This window comes from Trichoderma atroviride, chromosome 2, assembly GCF_020647795.1.
Source record: "Trichoderma atroviride chromosome 2, complete sequence".
In the NCBI taxonomy this organism is placed as follows: domain Eukaryota; kingdom Fungi; phylum Ascomycota; class Sordariomycetes; order Hypocreales; family Hypocreaceae; genus Trichoderma; species Trichoderma atroviride.
Genome location: NC_089401.1, coordinates 331,463 through 349,312, shown reverse-complemented (window position 1 = coordinate 349,312; position 17,850 = coordinate 331,463). Strand labels below are relative to the sequence as shown.

General features: G+C 53.5%; 9 protein-coding genes across 9 annotated transcripts; 7 read left to right on the top strand and 2 right to left on the bottom strand.

Moving 5' to 3' along the window:
* Positions 1-1,712: 1,712 nt before the first annotated feature.
* Positions 1,713-3,985, top strand: TrAtP1_002782 (uncharacterized protein). The gene is made up of 3 exons (XM_014087326.2): positions 1,713-2,978; positions 3,038-3,617; positions 3,675-3,985. Exons 1-3 carry the CDS (start codon positions 2,293-2,295, stop codon positions 3,750-3,752), a joined length of 1,344 nt encoding a protein of 447 aa, XP_013942801.2. The 5' UTR covers positions 1,713-2,292; the 3' UTR covers positions 3,753-3,985.
* A 1,259-nt stretch (positions 3,986-5,244) lies between these two features.
* TrAtP1_002781 (uncharacterized protein) lies at positions 5,245-5,559 on the top strand (the record flags this gene model as incomplete). Its single annotated transcript, XM_066111610.1, has 1 exon — positions 5,245-5,559. One exon carries the CDS (start codon positions 5,245-5,247, stop codon positions 5,557-5,559), a length of 315 nt encoding a protein of 104 aa, XP_065967688.1.
* A 628-nt stretch (positions 5,560-6,187) lies between these two features.
* Positions 6,188-6,382, top strand: TrAtP1_002780 (uncharacterized protein; the record flags this gene model as incomplete). The annotated part of the gene is made up of 1 exon (XM_066111609.1): positions 6,188-6,382. One exon carries the CDS (start codon positions 6,188-6,190, stop codon positions 6,380-6,382), a length of 195 nt encoding a protein of 64 aa, XP_065967687.1.
* Positions 6,383-6,590: 208 nt separating this feature from the next.
* TrAtP1_002779 (uncharacterized protein) lies at positions 6,591-9,473 on the top strand. The gene is made up of 2 exons (XM_066111608.1): positions 6,591-8,005; positions 8,118-9,473. The coding sequence occupies exons 1-2, from the start codon at positions 6,966-6,968 to the stop codon at positions 8,977-8,979; spliced, it is 1,902 nt and encodes a 633-aa protein (XP_065967686.1). The 5' UTR covers positions 6,591-6,965; the 3' UTR covers positions 8,980-9,473.
* A 210-nt stretch (positions 9,474-9,683) lies between these two features.
* On the top strand, positions 9,684-11,079 carry TrAtP1_002778 (uncharacterized protein; the record flags this gene model as incomplete). Its single annotated transcript, XM_014087467.2, has 2 exons — positions 9,684-9,805; positions 9,924-11,079. 2 exons carry the CDS (start codon positions 9,684-9,686, stop codon positions 11,077-11,079), a joined length of 1,278 nt encoding a protein of 425 aa, XP_013942942.2.
* A 298-nt stretch (positions 11,080-11,377) lies between these two features.
* On the bottom strand, positions 11,378-13,090 carry TrAtP1_002777 (uncharacterized protein; the record flags this gene model as incomplete). The annotated part of the gene is made up of 1 exon (XM_014087466.2): positions 11,378-13,090. The coding sequence occupies one exon, from the start codon at positions 13,088-13,090 to the stop codon at positions 11,378-11,380; it is 1,713 nt and encodes a 570-aa protein (XP_013942941.1).
* Positions 13,091-13,389: 299 nt separating this feature from the next.
* TrAtP1_002776 (uncharacterized protein) lies at positions 13,390-15,133 on the bottom strand. The gene has a single exon (XM_014087465.2). The coding sequence runs from the start codon at positions 14,555-14,557 to the stop codon at positions 13,469-13,471; it is 1,089 nt and encodes a 362-aa protein (XP_013942940.2). The 5' UTR covers positions 14,558-15,133; the 3' UTR covers positions 13,390-13,468.
* TrAtP1_002775 (uncharacterized protein) lies at positions 15,134-16,350 on the top strand. Its single transcript, XM_014087464.2, has 2 exons — positions 15,134-15,527; positions 15,592-16,350. Exons 1-2 carry the CDS (start codon positions 15,294-15,296, stop codon positions 16,195-16,197), a joined length of 840 nt encoding a protein of 279 aa, XP_013942939.2. The 5' UTR covers positions 15,134-15,293; the 3' UTR covers positions 16,198-16,350.
* Positions 16,351-16,711: 361 nt separating this feature from the next.
* Positions 16,712-17,796, top strand: TrAtP1_002774 (uncharacterized protein; the record flags this gene model as incomplete). Its single annotated transcript, XM_014087463.1, has 4 exons — positions 16,712-16,780; positions 16,834-16,890; positions 16,955-17,048; positions 17,114-17,796. 4 exons carry the CDS (start codon positions 16,712-16,714, stop codon positions 17,794-17,796), a joined length of 903 nt encoding a protein of 300 aa, XP_013942938.1.
* Between the last annotated feature and the right edge of the window lie 54 nt (positions 17,797-17,850).

The following is a 17,850-nucleotide window of genomic DNA, read 5'->3' as shown; positions in this document are numbered from 1 at the left end:
TGTTGATGCAGGGCAGGTGTATGCTTTTAGTGTGGCTATAGTTGCTCCGAATAGTTTCTTCACGGTGCAGCTCTAGTCCTGTTCCTTCGTATAACAAATCCCGAAGCTCGGGTGCCGCACGCAATGTATGAATGCCCTGCTCGCTTAGCCTGAGGGCCGAACCGTTAGTGACAAGCCGCGAGAGTAATGATGGCGTCACAAGTGTAGGTGGAATTAGAATCGCTCTTCCAACCATGTGAATGTGGAAGGGAGACGGGCAAGACATCGACAGTGCCATGAAATACGATATCCTACAAAGTTAAAGCAGATCCTTAATAAAGCCAAACCAGGGCTGGCTGGGTGAACATGGCGTCTGACCGGAAGAGGGGCGGCCGCCTTGTCTGACATGGACCAGCGTTAAGTGATTAGTTGCGTGCGACTCCGTACTAGATTCGCTGGTGACAAACTTGAGAGACTCCAAGGGCAGATGTGCCGAGACTCCTCCCAAGGGCCGTCAAAGCACTCAAGTGGGGGCTCCCGGCTTTTTCCATTTCACAAGCAGCGCATTTACGATCCCCTCTCTGGCGATTGCGCGTCCTCGGTATCCTTGCGAGTGCAAAGTAGGTACCTGCAAGGGAACGGCGCTGTTCGCTCTTCTCGGCGTGCGTGACTGGCGGTGATTCACTCAGCTCTCGGCGGAGATAATGAGGGGCTGCCAAAGAACGGCTCGTTGCAAATCCTGGTTCGGCTCTTAGTTTTCAAAAGGAAATGAAGATGAAAAAATTTTCCATCTGCGCGGTGCAGGGCCCTGGGACTTGTATGATGCAGCGGATGGATGCGGATCCAACCACAGGACTTGATCTTATCTGATCCGTTTTTATCAGATCATCAGATAATTCCCTCAGTTGATCTCCACCCTGCTTGACTCTGATGGGGGCCTACCTCCGTCCTCGCAGCCGCTTCACCCTCTAGACGGCTGAAAGAGGATAATTCCAATGATTCACGGGTGTCGCAACTTGGTATCGGTCCATAGATCGGCCTTTATGCGGAGGATCAAAAGCCGTGGATTGGCTCATTTGAATTTCGATCGCCTCATGGAAACCTGTGCCGGCCGTGGAAGAAAAATTGCATCAGCCCACGCTATAGTCGCCAAGAAGGAGCGGACTTGATTAAAGCCTCTTTAAGAAGGTCGAGATCTACAGTCGAGAAGCAAGTTGGTTAGAATGGAAGAGAAGGAAGAAGAAAGACCCAGTGGTAGAAGATGAGGATGCTCCAACACTGGAAGCGAAGCTCTTCCCGCTGCGGCCAAAGCATTCAGCGATATTGTCCCCGTCGGCAGAGAATGAGAGAGATACAGTTGGCGGGCAAAAAAAGCTATTGCCGGCATCCAAACTACCCATGTGTAATTAGGCAAAGAAACCATCCCACTGCTGAGATGCACAGGGCTTCGAATGGGCCCATGCAACCCATGATATATGCATGCCTGCTTGCACTAGCTTCCAAGCTACACTGTGTACGGTGCGATGCTCGTCCGGCATTGGACCACGCAGCCGTGGTTCATCTGGTCTTCTCCGCTCGAGGATCCATTAGGCGGTTGGTCTCGGGTGTCTGAGACTCCTTTGGACGGAATCCGAGTTGATATAGGCGAGACTAGAAGCTTGTTTCCTTGGACAGGCACGGCGATGCGGCGAGTATAACTCTCGGCTGCTCCCACGGCCGCCCTCCCACAATTGACAAGCTTTCCAGCAACATCGCTCTTAGCGTCGCCAGACAGCACCAGATAGAGTTGTTTGCTAAGCCGTCTCTGCATACCTAGCAGACGTTACTCAAAGGGAAGAAAAACATTGGGGTTCATCTATTCTCACCTTCTTTTTTATTTTCTTTCCATTCGATTCCCGTCTTCTGCCGTCCTCCAAGATTAGCGTCGCTTCAAGACCTGTGGCCCGTGTGTAAAACGTCACCATTCTTTCACCCGTGGCGAAGCCATAACTTACATACCAATTCACGACGTCACAATGGCCCCTCACAGCGAGGTTACTCTCACTGACCTTGGTACTCCCAATGGCAGTGAACCAAGCACGCCCAATGGCAGCGAGCACGCTCACCAGGGCAACGGTTTTGAGAACTCCTTGATTGGCTCAATTGAGCAGAATAACAGAGGCTCAATACCACAAACCAACGGCCGCCTGTCTGAGAGCAAAATGCAGAAGCAGAAGTCGCCCTATTTGACGCAGTCGGATCCAGATTCTGAGTTTGACCTCATCTGCGTTGGATTCGGCCCTGCTAGTCTGGCGGTTGCTGTCGCTCTTCACGATGCAATCGCTTCAGGACAGCAGCTGCTTGCGAATGGCTCGCCCCCCCAAAATCCTCTTCATCGAAAAGCAGACTCGCTTCGCCTGGCATGCGGGTATGCTTCTCCCTGGCGCAAAGATGCAGATTTCCTTTGTCAAGGACCTTGCGACGCTGAGGGATCCGCGGTCTGAGTTTACGTTTCTCAACTATTTGCACCGCAATGGAAGACTGGTTGATTTTACCAACCTGGGCACTTTCTTGCCGGCGCGCGTTGAGTATGAGGACTACCTCCGATGGTGTGCCTCCTTCTTTGAGCACCTCGTTCAATATGGCCAAGAAGTTGTCTCGGTCTCTCCAGAATCCAAGACAGGGGAGTCGACTCGCACATTTGCGGTCCGGTCGAGAAATCCAAAGACGGGTGAGACGCTCTCCTTCCGCGGTCGCAACGTGCTCATTGCGACGGGTGGCCAGCCAAACTTTCCCAAGAGCTTCCCAGCCAAGCACCCACGGATCATCCATTCTTCTCAGTACGCGTACATGGTTCCAGAGATTCTTTCCAACAAGGATGCTCCGTATCGTGTTGCGGTTCTTGGTGCAGGCCAAAGCGCTGCAGAGATCTTCCACAACATCCAGACGTTGTACCCCAACTCAAAGACGGCGCTGGTGATGCGGCCCGAATTTCTGAAACCCAGTGATGATTCTCCCTTGTGAGTCTACCCTTATCCAGACTATTGTAGCGATGGCGAAAATCTAACATGGTGAGCAGCGTCAACTCAGTTTTCAACCCCGAGTATGTCGACACAATCTTTCCCAAGTCGGCAAGGCATCGTAACAACTTCTTGACTGAGGCTCGAGCCACCAACTATGGTGTCGTAAGGCTGAATCTCATTGAAGAGATGTACGAGCGCCAGTACGAGCAAAAACGAGAACTTGGCCCCAACGAGAAGGAGTGGCCTCACAGAATCATGGGTGGCCGGCAGGTTACAAGCATTGAGCCGCGTGAAGATGCCTTGGAGCTCAAGGTTCAGCACATCTCGGACAGCGAGTTTGAAGGATTTGTCGACCTCGTTGATGAAGAGACGCTCGAGGTAGACCTGCTAATCGCCGCTACGGGCTACCAGCGCAATGCACACGTCGGCATGCTCCGCGATACATGGGACATGCTGCCCAAGGCCTCGCCAGTTGGTCAAGAGTACCACAAGGGAATCACTGGATGGAAGGTCGAGACTGACCAAGGAGAGCGCAAATTGGCCGTCTCGAGAGACTATCAAGTGCAGTATAAGCCTGGATCCGTGGCCAAAGACTCTGGCGTATGGCTGCAGGGCTGCTGCGAAGGTACTCACGGGGTAAGTCGACGTTTTTTTGAATAATATCTGATGAGGAGTAGTGCTAATAGCAAGCAGTTGAGCGACACGCTCTTGTCGGTGTTGGCAACGAGGTCGGCTGAAATTGTGAATTCAATCTTTCCCGGCAGTAAATGAGGAGTGAGAGGTGTTGAATGCAAGAGCCAGATACCCAACAAAACAGTCTGATGCAGCCAAGATTTAAGACGACTCTCCTGAGCGCAGTCTATGGCGTAGCAGACGGAGAGTTCCCAAGAGATTCGCTGCAGAAAGCTGCACCGATTAGCGACTGATGCGCGGTGCAAAATACATATCTTCCAATTACTCACATCAAGCAATAATAAATGAATAAAAAATGTTATCTGTTCTACACGTTTTTACTTGCTGTGGTTTCGTCTAAAGCCATGAGTTTTGTAATGTGTGTTGCGTTCAGCGCTGGGGCAAAACTTGCCCCAGCTGTTGGAATTCAGGGTAGGACGTGATGCGTGACTGAGCAAAGTCACGGCGAATAGAGCAGTCAGCGTCGCTGGTTTAGGTATTGAAGCGGCAGATGTTTGGGTTGGACAAGAATGAAATAGCATGGAAAAGTTCATGTCAATACAGTTGGAGGATTTTGCCACCGCCTAGATGTTCAGTTTACGCAGATGGCAGCTGAGAAATGGCAAGTGCTAGAGTCAGTCTTGGCAGCTTCCCTCAATGACACTTCAATTCTAACACACAATTTGGCAGATGTATCGGCTACGCAGAAAATAGCAGGCTGGGTACTCGCAAAATATCTAATACGATCAGATCACAACGCTGTAAATACATGCACGAACGAATCCTACAGCAAGCATGTAGGTAAGCTTAGTAGATAAACGTCTAATGGCTTGACTCTTGATGCATGGCGTATTAGAAAGCTGGTGCCTTTGTTTCACAAACTTTGGATACGCTGAAGAGCTATCCATTCCCGCTCTAATAGAGCCAAGACTTGCTGCCAAATCCAGCACGCGTATAAGTTATTGACCCCTGTCTATCGGATGGATGCCGAGTAAATGTAGTGCAAACAGGAGCACTAATCCTAGACAACCTAGAAATGAGGAGCTGCAAGAATACTTTCGATGCCCCAATGCGAGAAATAGAAAGAGATTTTTAAAGTTCGTTTTATCCTTTTCAGCACAGGGCAACGGACTCCGCGGACACTCTCAACTCTCTCAAGACTGATCCTTGGATGTTTTGAAATTTTCCATCCACAAGGACGATGGCCGAATTGGACGCGCAATTGAGTGGATGCCCAGACGCATGGTGACGCGAGCGCTGATGGGGTCAGAGATGCAAGGAGACGTAATTCGGCCTCGTGCCTTGCGTTAGCAGCTGACAAGAAAATTGTTTCAAACATGTCAGAATATCATTGACTGTTGATTGAAACGAAGAGTGAGGCCATCATCAGTTTTGCAAGCTGCCTATAGCATTGATGCTGCTGTTGTCACTGCCTACATGCATGTATGGGCCATCTCTAATGCGTGGCTGTGTGCAAACTGCTGCATGCAAGATCCCACAGTCTAAACCGCTGTCAAAGGGCTGTGCTGTTCGCTGCTCTCCATTCTAAAGCTGTGCTTGGCAATAGCTGCTAGGATCAAGCAAAGCCCACATGTTCGCTCCCAAAAACGGAAAGCTAGATGCAAAACACTCCCTGTCTTGTTTTTATTTGATTTCTATTTCCTTTTCTGTTTATGCTTGTTCAGTCTACTCTATTCTTATCAACCCGGTCAGCAAGATTGGTCAGAAAGACGACGAGGCCGCGAAGGCATTGCGTAGGTCGAGGGGCAGCATTCGTCACCGTTACCGCCAGAGCGCGCCAGTTTGGGCCTGTCAACAGCGTCAATGGCCCTCGAGCGATCCGCTACGGCTCAACAGCGTTAGCGACGAATCCGCCCGTCAGAAGAGCATCCAGAAATTGAATTGAGTGCATGGACGGGCCCTGGCAGGGTTCGGCGAGTTGGGGCATGTGCACGCTGGAGCTGCCAGAACAACGTGGGGGAGCCGCTGTGGCTGCGCCCTATCGGAAGCTTCCACAGCGCATGGTACAGCGACCTTGTGCGAGCAATGGCTCGTGGCGCTGTACGGGCAAATACGAGTCTGGCTGCATTTGATAGCAATAGTTTGATGTATACGGCAGGGTCAGCAAGGCTCAGACTCGATACGCACGCTTCCGGTATTGAAGTGAAACGAAGCTCGGGATTTCATTTTCCACCTCTCTTCTATCTTTAGAAGTTCCACTGGACAGCGGCATCGTAACGTTCCTTTGCGTCGAGGCCACTGTACAGCCCAAACTGCCACCTCCTTGTGAGGCGCATCCAGCACGGCATCCAGCAGCACCCAGAGCGCTGTTGGCACTAAACTCGGGGCTTACCACCCGCTATATCGTCCTAGTCGCCTCAATCCTGTCTCGTCGCCCACTTTTTAGCCTCTCCCCGCGCTCAAGTCCGCAAAGGGCCCCGGCCGGAGATGAATCGAGCACAGTCCACAGTCCCAGCCTTGCGAGGGCTTTTGCTGTACACGAGGCCGTATGACGATGAGACACGGATCGCCCGATGGAAGCTGAGGCGGGCGGTGGCCGGGCCTGGCGAGAAGCGCTATCAGAGGCTGTCGATGGAGAGATTGTGACGACGCCAGACCAGGTCCTGATGCGACCACACTCTGGCGGGGGGTCATGGCTTGTCTCTGTGCTGCTCTGGCTGCTGGCCGTTCACTCATCGGCGTGTAGCGACTCGGGACAACTATCGTGATTGACATACGTACGCACCCACATACGTACGTACTGCTGCTGGTGACGGCCCACAGACAGCCGCATAGAAAAGGTACGGCTTGCTGCGTGTGCTGTTGCTCTCGAGATTGGGAGTCATTGCAGATATCTCGAACAAGTCTGATGTTTCTTTAGCATCCATTGAGGCATCTCGACCTGGAACCAACACCGCATCACCGCTGGAGCCTCGTCAACAACTTGTCAACAACTCGTCAACAACTCGTCAACAACTCGTCGACAACTCGCCCCAATGCAGCTCGACAGCAGCGACGGCAGACGGCCCTCGGCTACCCAGCGGCTACCCGTCAACCCTCGCCGCCACAAGGTAGCCCCCGAGCAGCGAAAGAGAGTTGCCACTGCGTATGTGCTGCTATCCCCAATCCACATTCCGTATTATTCGAAAAGTCCCCTGCTAACCTGCTCTCTTGCCGCAAACCAGATGCAACAGCTGTAATGTGCGCCGGGTCAAGTGCTCAGGCGGAACTCCTTGCGGCCAGTGCGCCGCGTCTAACCGCGAATGCGTCTATCCCGTCCCAGTCGAAAAAGTCAGCGTGCCGCGCGCTGAGATGGACGAGCTGCGGCGCAAAGTCGAATTGTATGAGAGGGCGCTCCAGGAAACCATCCCTGACCCCGCCAGGAGGCAGGAGCTGATCAACCATGTCTCTTCGACTCCAGACGGACCGTCGCCGTCGCCTCTCCCTCTCAGCCCGAGCCAGTCTTTTCCTTCGGAAAGCAGTCACCGTCAGGCCAGCTCCTCGGTCAAGGGCGAGTCGGAAGACGAGCAGACAGCTAGTCGTCTGCTTCAGGACCCCGATGGCACGGCGAGCTTCCTCGGGGAGACCAGCGGTGCTACTTTTCTCGATAACCTGAAAGAGCTGCTGGGAGCTGTACTACCCCTGTCTCAGGTAGAGCCGCAGTTATCTCACGACCAAGACGGAAGTGCCTTTTTGTCGAGCCTGGGAAGATACTACACCGATGACTCTCGCTCAATGGTTGAGCTAGAGCCTCAACCAGTGCCACTGCCCCTCAACGAAGACCTCGCCACTTTGATGTCAAAGCTGAGATACTTGATCCAAGATGGAAACGGCGAATGGCCGAGCGGCGGTATCTATTGGTGGGGAGAATTGGATATGCTTCCCGCCCACATAAGCTCATCTGCCTCAGACACAAATCTGAACGATCATCGCCACTTGGCATTCTACCATGCTGCCCTGGCCCTCATCACAAGAGCCAGCACCCCGTCCCAGGAGGTTCAAGGTGGTGCATCAACATCTCCGCTCAGTGAAGCGTACTTTGCCCATGCCTCGGCCGTCGTGGGCAATCCCTTGGATATAAGTCGCAGTTGCACAATGGGAGATGTTGCCACGCTGTGTCTCATGTCAGCCTATCTGATCGAGGTGAATAGGAAAGATGCCGCCTATATGCATGTTGCGGCGGCCATGCATATTTGCATCATGCTGGGCGTCCATCGGGGAATGGTTGACGAGAGAGGCAAGCGAGTGTTTTGGACGGTATACATCATGGACCGGTGGCTGAGCTGTCTGATGGGCCGGCCGCACATCATCATGGACGATGCCATCCGGCTCCAGCTGCCAGAAGATGCCCCGTAAGTCTGTTTCCCTTTGTTGCCTTTTCCCCCTTGCGCCCCTTTCTCCGTATCTTTTCGCGGCCAATGTTATCCTCCAAATCTTGTGACGTTTGCTGATATGTTGCCATAGATCAATGCCCCCTGCTGATGGGTTGAGGGCTCACGCTGAGCTATCCAGGATTTCTGGTTATGTCGTTTGCAACACGTATCGCGTAGCTCCATGGGAGGCAGCTCGAGGAGGATTGTCCAGGCAGCCAGACAAGGCCATCTGGATGTTGCAGCAATGGCAGTCGACGCTCCCGCCTCGTCTGCAGCTCTCTCCTGACGGGCTGAGCAACGACCCTGCCTGTTGTTTCCTCCACATGAGATACAACATGCTCCTGATCCTGGCTATCCGGCCTCTGTACTTGGGTGCCGTGAAGAGATCGATAGCCAAGCGCCTCATGTTGCAGACAGTCGATTCTTACACGCACTCGGAGCACCTGAAGCTGTGCATTGCGGCTGCACGTCGTAACATCCGCCTCGGACGCCAAGTGAGGGCACTCGACATTGCTCGAAAGTCGCCCCTGTACGCAGAGCAGCATTTTTCCTTCAACGCCACCGTCTGCCTCATCCTGGAGGACTTGATCTCGGACGAGGAAGTGTCAGAAGAGGAAAGGGAAGCGAGAAACAGAGACATTCTGTTTGGCATCCAAGTAGAAGAAGAGGGCCTCACCGGCTTTGGCCAGACATCGGCATCGTCCAACACGCTGCGCCACCTGTGGACGCTGGCTCGCAGACTGACGGGCTCGATAGCGCAGGCTCAGGAGGTGAGCAATGCCCAGCTGGTTGAGCAGCGACTTGCCCCGCCGATGATGACGACGCTTCCGGGCTACTCAGTGCCGCGCATGCAAACCGGGGAAGACCATGCCCTTTACGACGAGTTAGTGGCCTGGGTCGACGACGAGTGGCCCGTCTACAGCACCGGGTTGTACAGTGGCTTTATGCAGTGATGGACGATGGTGATGGACGATGAATGGTGGACAGAGAATTACAGAGGCCTCCAAAGTGGTGGCGATTGCATTTGAATTGGCGACAGCGACGATACCTTTTTGTTATATTCCAACTTTGTTTAGTGAGCATTTACGACCACCGACTAGGCCTAGGCACTTGAGATGGAGAGCATGTGAGACCAGGATAAAGAATTATCCTTTGGACGAATAGAAGAAATTTACAAGATATTTTACCCCTGCGCTTTGCTTATAGTTGTGTGTTTCCCTGTTTCAATTGACAACCCAACGACTCATTGCGAGCCTCGGGCGCTAGAGGCCTTGCGGCTGGCGCTACACTAACACGCAGTGGAGTGCTGCTAATCAATTACGCGTGTTACAGACCGTATTAGAGCATCTTTATCCATCACTATTACCTACTGTATAGATCAATTAATCGAGACTCAAGTATACAGCGATGGCAATGAGAATTTGCTCTGAATTAAGAGACACTGCCCTCTCCATACTTGACGTGACAATTGCATCTCCATCATGGCGTAAAGTCACAAAGTGTAAATCATGCGTCTTGCTTCAGCATTGATGTCACGTCACGCCACACCCCAAAACGTAATGCTCCAAAATCTCCAACCAGCCTCACTCATCCTCATCTACTGAAATCCTCATCATAAAGCATCAAATTAATTCTTCTCTCTCGCATCTCAATAACAATGTCTTTGCTAAAAAAGAGTGCCGTGGCAGTCAGCTTCATCTTCAAGTTCCCAGAGGGAAACTTGACGCGCAGACCCCAGGTTGCGCTGTTCCGTAGAAGCGGAGAGGTGAATACTTATCCGTCAGTATAAACCACCTCACTTACTCTCAATTTTCAAGCATCGCGGTAATTGGAAACAACTGAATATTGGGTTCTACTTATTTAAAACACATCAAAATACTAAACAGTTTCCCAACAGCCACAAACTCGCCCCCATCTCAGGCGGCGTCGAACTCTTCGACGCTTCCCCCCTCGCCACAGCATGGCGCGAACTCGCCGAAGAAACCACCCTCACAGCAACCTCGCTGCGGCTCTTCCGCCAGGGCAAGCCCTATTCATTCACCGATCTAGACGTCGGCCGTGAATGGACCATTAATCCTTTTGCCTTTATCCTGAAACCTGCCCAGCAAGGCGGTGCAGGTGCGGCAGGCATCAAAATCGACTGGGAGCACGAGGCTTTCCAGTGGTTCGACCCTGATGACGTCTCCGGCGACGAAGCCTTCCAAGGCGTGCCCCGACTGAAGGAGAGTCTGCGGCGAGTCTGGTTCGAGATTGATCTGGGCAGAGACGCAGCCGGTGTCCTGGCAGCTGGGCTCAAAGCGCTGCAAGACGACCATGTAAGCGGGGCACGGCAACTGGCAGCAAAAGCACTCACCATCTACCTCGACGTGATTCCCCGTCTGGAAATCAAGGACCAAACGGCATGGTGGAAGAATGTCAGGTTCGCGGCATGGCATCTCTGGAAGAACGGCCGCGAGAGCATGGGCGCCCCTATCCTCAACGTCGTCTTGTCCAGCCTCGACATCATCGAGAAGCATCTTCCACGTCAAGAAACAACCAGCAGTCTCTCAAATACAACAATCGAACAAATTTGCGCTGAGATCAAGGACTTTGGAAAAGCAAGGCAGCAATCAGGAACCAAAATCGTCACCACCTTTGCCGCCTTCCTAGACCAGTTCCCCAAAGACAAGCCCCTCAAAATCGTGACCCTCTCATCCAGCTCAACAATCACCTCGTCCCTCACCCACGTCCTCTCAGACTCCTCCCGTCCCCTCGACATCCACATTCTCGAATCCCGCCCCCTCTTCGAAGGCGTCAAACTCGCCCAACGCATCTCCTCCATTGCCCAAACCAACGCAAACACCAAAGTCAGCATCACCGTCCACACAGACGCCAGCGCCGCACTCGCCTCGCAAAACGCCCACATCCTCCTCCTCGGCGCAGACCTCATCGACAGAGCCGGCAACGTGAGCAACAAGACCGGCTCGCTCCCCGCGGTGCTCGCAGCGAGGCATGTTTCCCCCCGGCGTCAAAGTCGTCGTCGTGGCGGAAAAGGAAAAGATCTTGCCGTTTGATCCGCCTGGGCACGATGAAGACAATGATGCGGGGGAGCTTGTTCGTAGCTGGGAGGATGTTGTTGGATCAGTGTCAGAGGGGAAGCTGCCGGGCGTGAATGTGAAGAATGTGTACTTTGAGTGGGTGCCTGCGACGATGGTGGATCTCTATCTCACCGAGGATGGCATTGAGGGCATGGAAGATGTAGAAAGATGGGCAGGAGAGGTGCGGCAAAAGGCGGATCACTTCTTTGACAATCTCTAAATCTATATACCCAGAATGTACTATCAGTTAACCAATTCATTTGCTATACAATCATCATGACTCCCCGTTTTCCTCTTGCTGCTCCTGAGGCTTCATACTCGCCAACTGACTCTGCAGCCCCCTTTTCCCAACCCTCATCGCAACCTCCAGCTCCCTCTCCTCCTCTCTCAACCTCGCCTTGCTCACAGCCACATCTCTCTCCCGCGTCCTCCTCTGCTCCTCAATCACCCTGTTACGCTCCTCCAACGCCTTTTCCCTCCTCTCCTTGGCCTCGCGCGCCTTTCTCTGCTCTTCGTCTTCAGCCGCAGAGGCAACATCTTCAGGAGGCGGCGGCAGTGTCTGCACGTAGGCCTCGACCAAGGCATCTCGGATTTTAGGCTCGAGGGAGATGTAGCGTATATCTGTAACAACCTGCGCGGGCAAGCCATTGGCAAGCGACTTGTTATGCAGGAGGTGTATCGGCTGTGCTTTGAGGAGGGCTGCAAGGTCGGATTTGAGCGTCGCCTGGGGCATCTTGAGACGGTTAATGTGTTCTCGGTACGACTTTTCCCGGTCCTTGTCCGACAGCTTCATGTCCTTCATGGGGTCTTCTTTTCTGTATTTCCTCTTAAACTCGGGCCAATACAGCTTCGGCGATGCCTTTTCCTGCAGAAACGCCATCCACGCAATCTTGGGGTCCTTCTTCTCCTGCTTGGCCCGCTGCTCCTTTAGCTCGGCAATCTTGTCTCGCGTCCACTCATCCCAGCACTCCTTTCGCGCCTTTGTCGTGCTCAAGGCCGTGTAGCGGGCATCTTGGACGATTTTGCCCTCCTCCAGAAGCTTGTCCCATGAGCTGTAGGGGTTGATGTTGAGGTCGATGAGCATATCCTTGAATAAGAACTTTGCGTCTTCTTCTGAAAACTCGACGCCCTCTGCGCCTTCGGGCCAGTCCTCCATGTTGCCGTCGTCGTAGTCTCCAGGCTCGAGGCCATAGTCTTCGCCCATGGCTTGTAGCTGGGCAATGATGTCTTCTTCTGTAAATTCACTGGGGCCTTGGCCTTGCTCGTTGCCCGTTTCGATCCGTTGTCGCTTTGAGGAATGCTCGCCGTCGCCGTCGTCGTCTTCGTCCCCTTGTCGATTTACGACCTGACCTTCGTCATCCACCTCGACCTCGTCGTACATGTATGCATCGCTCTCGTAATCGGCATCCAAATCAGCTGTCTTTTCAGCATCTTTGCTCTCCTCCCCTTTCGAATGATTGTCATCTGCTTCCTTCGTCTCGTCTTCACCGGCTGCCGACTGGAGTATCCGCTTCTTGTCCATTTCCAAAATGGCGGGCATGAGCTTCTCAGGTATGCGCCAGTAGCTCGCATTCTTCACCGGGTTGTACACGAAACGTCGCGAATACTTTGTGTACACCAGAATCCACGGCTCGCACCCAGGGATTGCTTCTTTTCTCCTGGGCTTGTCCGTGGGCTGTGGCCGCGGCCGTCCTTCGAACCCGCCTCGAGCGCCGCCAAAGCCGCCCCTTTGCGCCTGGGGCGGCGGCTGGTTGAACTGCGCCATGTAGGCATTTGCAACTCTTGGGTCTGAGAGATTGGGCACGGCGCCGTAGGGGTTGTAGGAAGGCTGGGGCCCGGCTTGAGCTGGCTGGACGCCTGGTCGCTTGTATGTCGATTCCTTGGTTTCGGCATTGTAGAAGTAGGTGTGGCCAGTCGGGGCCTGGTGTTCGGTCCATCCCGGCGGCAGGGGAGCCAATGGCGCCGCTTTGTGGGTGGACTTGAGCATTTCTCGCGATGCTGCTCTGAGGAGTGGTGGCAATGAGTGCAGGTGATGCAGAGCTGTGGTGTGTAGAAGAAGAGCCGAGCTTGGAGCTGGATATTTTTGGTGGTTAGCCTGGAAAGCTGCCGGGATTCAATTAGACGCGTCCCGGGCGTCGGCTCAGCAGCCGGGACGCCAATTACAGGTGGAGCTGCCCCCAAGGACGGCTGTTTTAGCGACTAGCGCTCACTGTGAGTTGCCAGCTCGACTTACACGGACACTCGGCTTGAGTCTTGTAGATGGTAGCAGACGGATGCATATATATGGCGATGAAATAGATAAAAAGCTTCATCAATAGTAATTCTCGCTATAGGTAATATCAAGAAATTATTTTTGCAAAGCCCTTCAGCTCTTCCGCACCCCCAGCTTCGCAGCCAAAGCCTCTGCGATATCCCGTGCAAACCCCTTGTCATTAACATGCCTCTCATCCTCAACAATCTTGATTCCACTGCCACTTAATCCTGTTTTTATAGCCTCAAAGAGCACCTTGTCCGCCTCGGGATCCTCAAACGCGCCTCCAGGCACTGCAAGCATACTGACACCTCCCTTTGGGATCCACACTTCAATCATATCCGACCTCTTGGTCTTCCTCAGCTTCTCGGCAATGAAGCCTCCGATTTCACGGCATTCTTCCGGTGAAGTCCTCACCAGCGTGACAGTCGGATTGTGCTCATAAATGACTCTGCCCTCGTACTTGTTGGGCAGCGTATCCCGAGGGCCAAAGTTGATCATGTCAAGAGCACCCAGAGATACGATATTGGGCAGACTGGCCTCAACAGCAGCTTCCAGCCGATGTCCTCCCGCCGAAAGAACTCCGCCGCCCAGATGATCGCAAATCTCAGTTGTCGTGAGGTCAATAACTGCGTCGAGCTGGCCTTCGCGAATGAGCCGCTCCATTGCCCGGCCTCCAGTGCCAACGGCATGGAAAACATACGTTTCGACGGGATAATTCGATTCAAGATGAGAGCGGATAGCATCGACGCCAGGCGTTGTGACGCCAAACATGGAGATGCCCACCCGCCACTTCTTTATGGCCTCGGCCGCTGCATCTTCCATCTTTCTGTCTTTTCTAGCAGCGTGAGACAAGGCCATGCTGGCAATTGCCGCGCCAGCATTGCTCAAGATGTCTCGCAGGATGGGATTCAGCCCAGCAACGTCCACAACAGAGTGCATCAGCGTAATGTCCGTCTCGCCAACCACGGGCCGTGTGTCGCCGCTCGCCATTGTCGACACGATGAGCTTGGGAAGCCCAACAGGGAGGACATGACGCATGACAGCCGCTGCGAGAGCCGTGCCGCTGGACCCCCCCTGCCGAGATGATGCCATCAACCGAGCCTGCCTCATACAGAGCCTGTATTGCTTTGGAGGCACAGCGGGCCATGAGCTGCACAAACTCGCCCCTGGGCATGTCCGAGACATCAGCTCCATCGCCATAGCTCGACAGGAGGGTAGCCTGAGAGGTCGTAATGGCCTGGTGTTCAACGGGGTTTCGTCCGACGTCTATGAGAAACGGCATGACTTTGGTGCCATCTTGAATCTGGTCCTTGAGAAAAAGAAGTTCCTGGAGCTTGGTGTCGCAAGTGCCTATGATGACGACAAAGGCACCAATCATGATGGGCAATTGAATCAGCGCTCAGAGACGTCCAGTCATCCGCCTATAAATCGATAAATGTCAATACGGCCAACGTGCAGCGAAGCTATCAGTAACAAGAACTGATCATAGGAAGAAAAAGAAATGCCCGATGCGGGGTTATGTAAGAAGATCTACGATTGCATTGTGAGACATTGAGACTCGGAATCCCACGCCGGTGTGCCGACGTCAACGCATCCTTGACAACTACAAAAAAAAAAAAAAAAAGACGAGAAATTAACCAGAAACTCGGTGCCAATGCGACCAGAAAAGCAGCAAGACAGTGTGGCGGGTAGTTTTGAGTTTTGGTGGGGAGCTCGGAAATCTGACATCAACGACGACGCAACTTCTCCACTAGAGATCCATGCCAGTTCTGGATCCGGCCAAAGCTCCAGGATGGACTGTCTAAGCTGATTCGGGATCATGTTTCCCATCAACTGAATTCATTTTCAAAGAGAGATAATTGAGTTGTAAGATTCTCTTTGGAATACAGTTGTATCTCTAAAACTCTACAAATCACTTACACGAAACAGCAATAGCATGGCGCCGCCAACAGACAGAGGCAAGATCCTGGCCAGCCTCCGCGCGCGAATCACCGAGGGCAAGTCCATCGTCGGCGCCGGTGCTGGCATTGGCTTGTCGGCAAAGTTCATCGAGGCTGGAGGCGGCGACCTCATCATCATCTACAACAGCGGCCGCTTCCGCATGGCCGGCCGCGGGTCGCTGTCCGGCTTGATGCCATACGGCGATGCCAACGGCATTGTGGTGGACATGGTAAGCAGGAGCTGAAACTTATACCGCCATCGTATATACGTCTGGAGCTGAACGGATCCCACAGGCAAGTGAAGTCCTCCCCGTGGTCAAGCACACGCCAGTCATCGCCGGCGTCTGCGGCACCGACCCCTTCCGCGACATTGCCGCCTTTCTCAAGCAGCTGCGCGACCTGGGCTTCGCCGGCGTGCAAAACTTCCCCACCGTCGGCCTCATCGACGGGCAGTTCAGGGCCAATCTCGAGGAGACGGGCATGGGATACGACCTGGAAGTCGACATGATCCGCCAAGCGCACTCGCTGGACCTGCTGACCACGCCGTACGTCTTCAACGTCGAGGAGAGCAAGAAGATGGCCCGGGCCGGCGCAGACGTCCTCGTTGCGCACATGGGCCTCACGACGAGCGGATCCATCGGCGCTGCCACCGGCAAGACGCTGGACGAGTCTGTGAGGCTGATTCAGGAGATTCGCGACGCGGCCGTCGCGATCAACCCGGATGTCATTGTTTTATGCCACGGAGGGCCTATTGCGGCGCCGAAAGACGCAGAGTATGTGCTCAGCCGGGTAAAGGGGCTTCACGGCTTTTATGGGGCGAGCTCCATGGAGAGATTGCCGGTTGAGACGGCCATTACTGAGATTACAAAGAGCTTCAAGGGACTGAAGCCGAGGCTGTGAAGTAACATGTATTTTTATTGCATCGAATCGTTGGCGGTGTTTTGATGTGGGAAAGGGGCAAAATGTAATCTTGGAAATGTCGATAAACCCGAGTAGTTGAATACATGTATCAATACTTACAACTCATGAGAAAGCTCAACAACTCGCCCCGACACTCATATTTTCATCTTTGATAACTGATTTCTCTTTCCAATTCCAAGTAATACAATCATTGTTTTCAATACGCATCTGCTCGGTTCATCGGACGCTTCTACACTCCGTGACGTGTCCCCTTGAAATCTCGTTGAGTCCACGTACGCCTACCCTGCACACAGCCCCATTTTTACTAGCATCGCCAACCTCAGTTGAACTCAGCCAACGTCCTTTTTTTCTTTTCGAGTTGCTCAACAAAACCTCAAAAATTTACCGTAGCCACAATAGCCGCTCTTACTCATGGATATGCCACTTGTAAACTAGAATCCACCCATTGCCATTACCGCCATCTCACTGTATTCATCTCTGCCTCGCGCAAATAATGCCTTCGCGAACGTCCAACGCAGGCGACTCGAGCTCCTCAATGGGGCCTCTGGCCAGATTCTGGAAAGTAAGTTGAGCCATACACGTCTCTTACTTGAATATTGCTAACTTCTTGTGCAGAAAACTCATGCGCCAGACTATGTCGGCTTCATAGTCCTCTTAGCCGGATGGATGCTGGTGCGTATCTACTCAACCTCCATCTCATCACGACCAACATCGATATTGACACTGACCCGTCTAGATTGTCAACCTGGTCAACCCTTTCCACCGCATGTTCTTCACCAACGATCTCCGCATCTCATATCCCCACGCCGAGCATGAGCGCGTCACCGTCCGTAAGTCATCTCTCATCTCTCATCTCCATCTTGCTCAACTCACTCATCCAACTCGACTCAACCAGCCCTCAACTTCCTCTACGCCCTCTTCATCCCTCTAGGCGTCCTCATCGCCTACAACATCATCACCCGCGCCTCCACCCACAAGCACGAGGCCACGTACCTCTCCTTCGCCATCTCCATCGTCCTCTCCTCCTTCATCACCGACGTCGTCAAAAACGCCGTTGGCCGCCCCCGACCAGACCTCCTCGCCCGCTGCCAGCCCTCCGCAGACACCGAGCCCAACGTCCTCGTCAACATCGACGTCTGCACCGCCCCCGACGGCCACACCCTCCAGGACGGCTGGCGCTCGTTTCCCTCTGGCCACTCGTCCTTTTCCTTTGCCGGCCTGGGCTTCCTGAGCCTGTTTCTGGCTGGTCAGCTACACGTCTTCAATTACTACACCGGCGGACGGGATCTCAGCCGAGCGCTCGTCTGCCTTGCTCCCCTCCTTGGCGCTGCACTGATAGCCATTTCACGCACCGAGGACTATCGCCATGATGTGTACGACGTGTGCGTTGGATCGGCGCTCGGCATGACGGTTGCGTACTGGAGCTACAGGAGGCATTGGCCTCACCTCACGAGCCCCGTGTGCGAGGAGCCTCATCCGCATCCATCTGCCGAGGCGCAACCGGCATGGCAGCGCGTGAGAGACGAGGAGGATCAGGACAGCGGCCTCATATTTCCGCTGGGAACCCGACGAAGCTGACTGGGGTCGATGGAAAGATTTGACCATCTATTCTGTAATGTATCATAGTGCAGG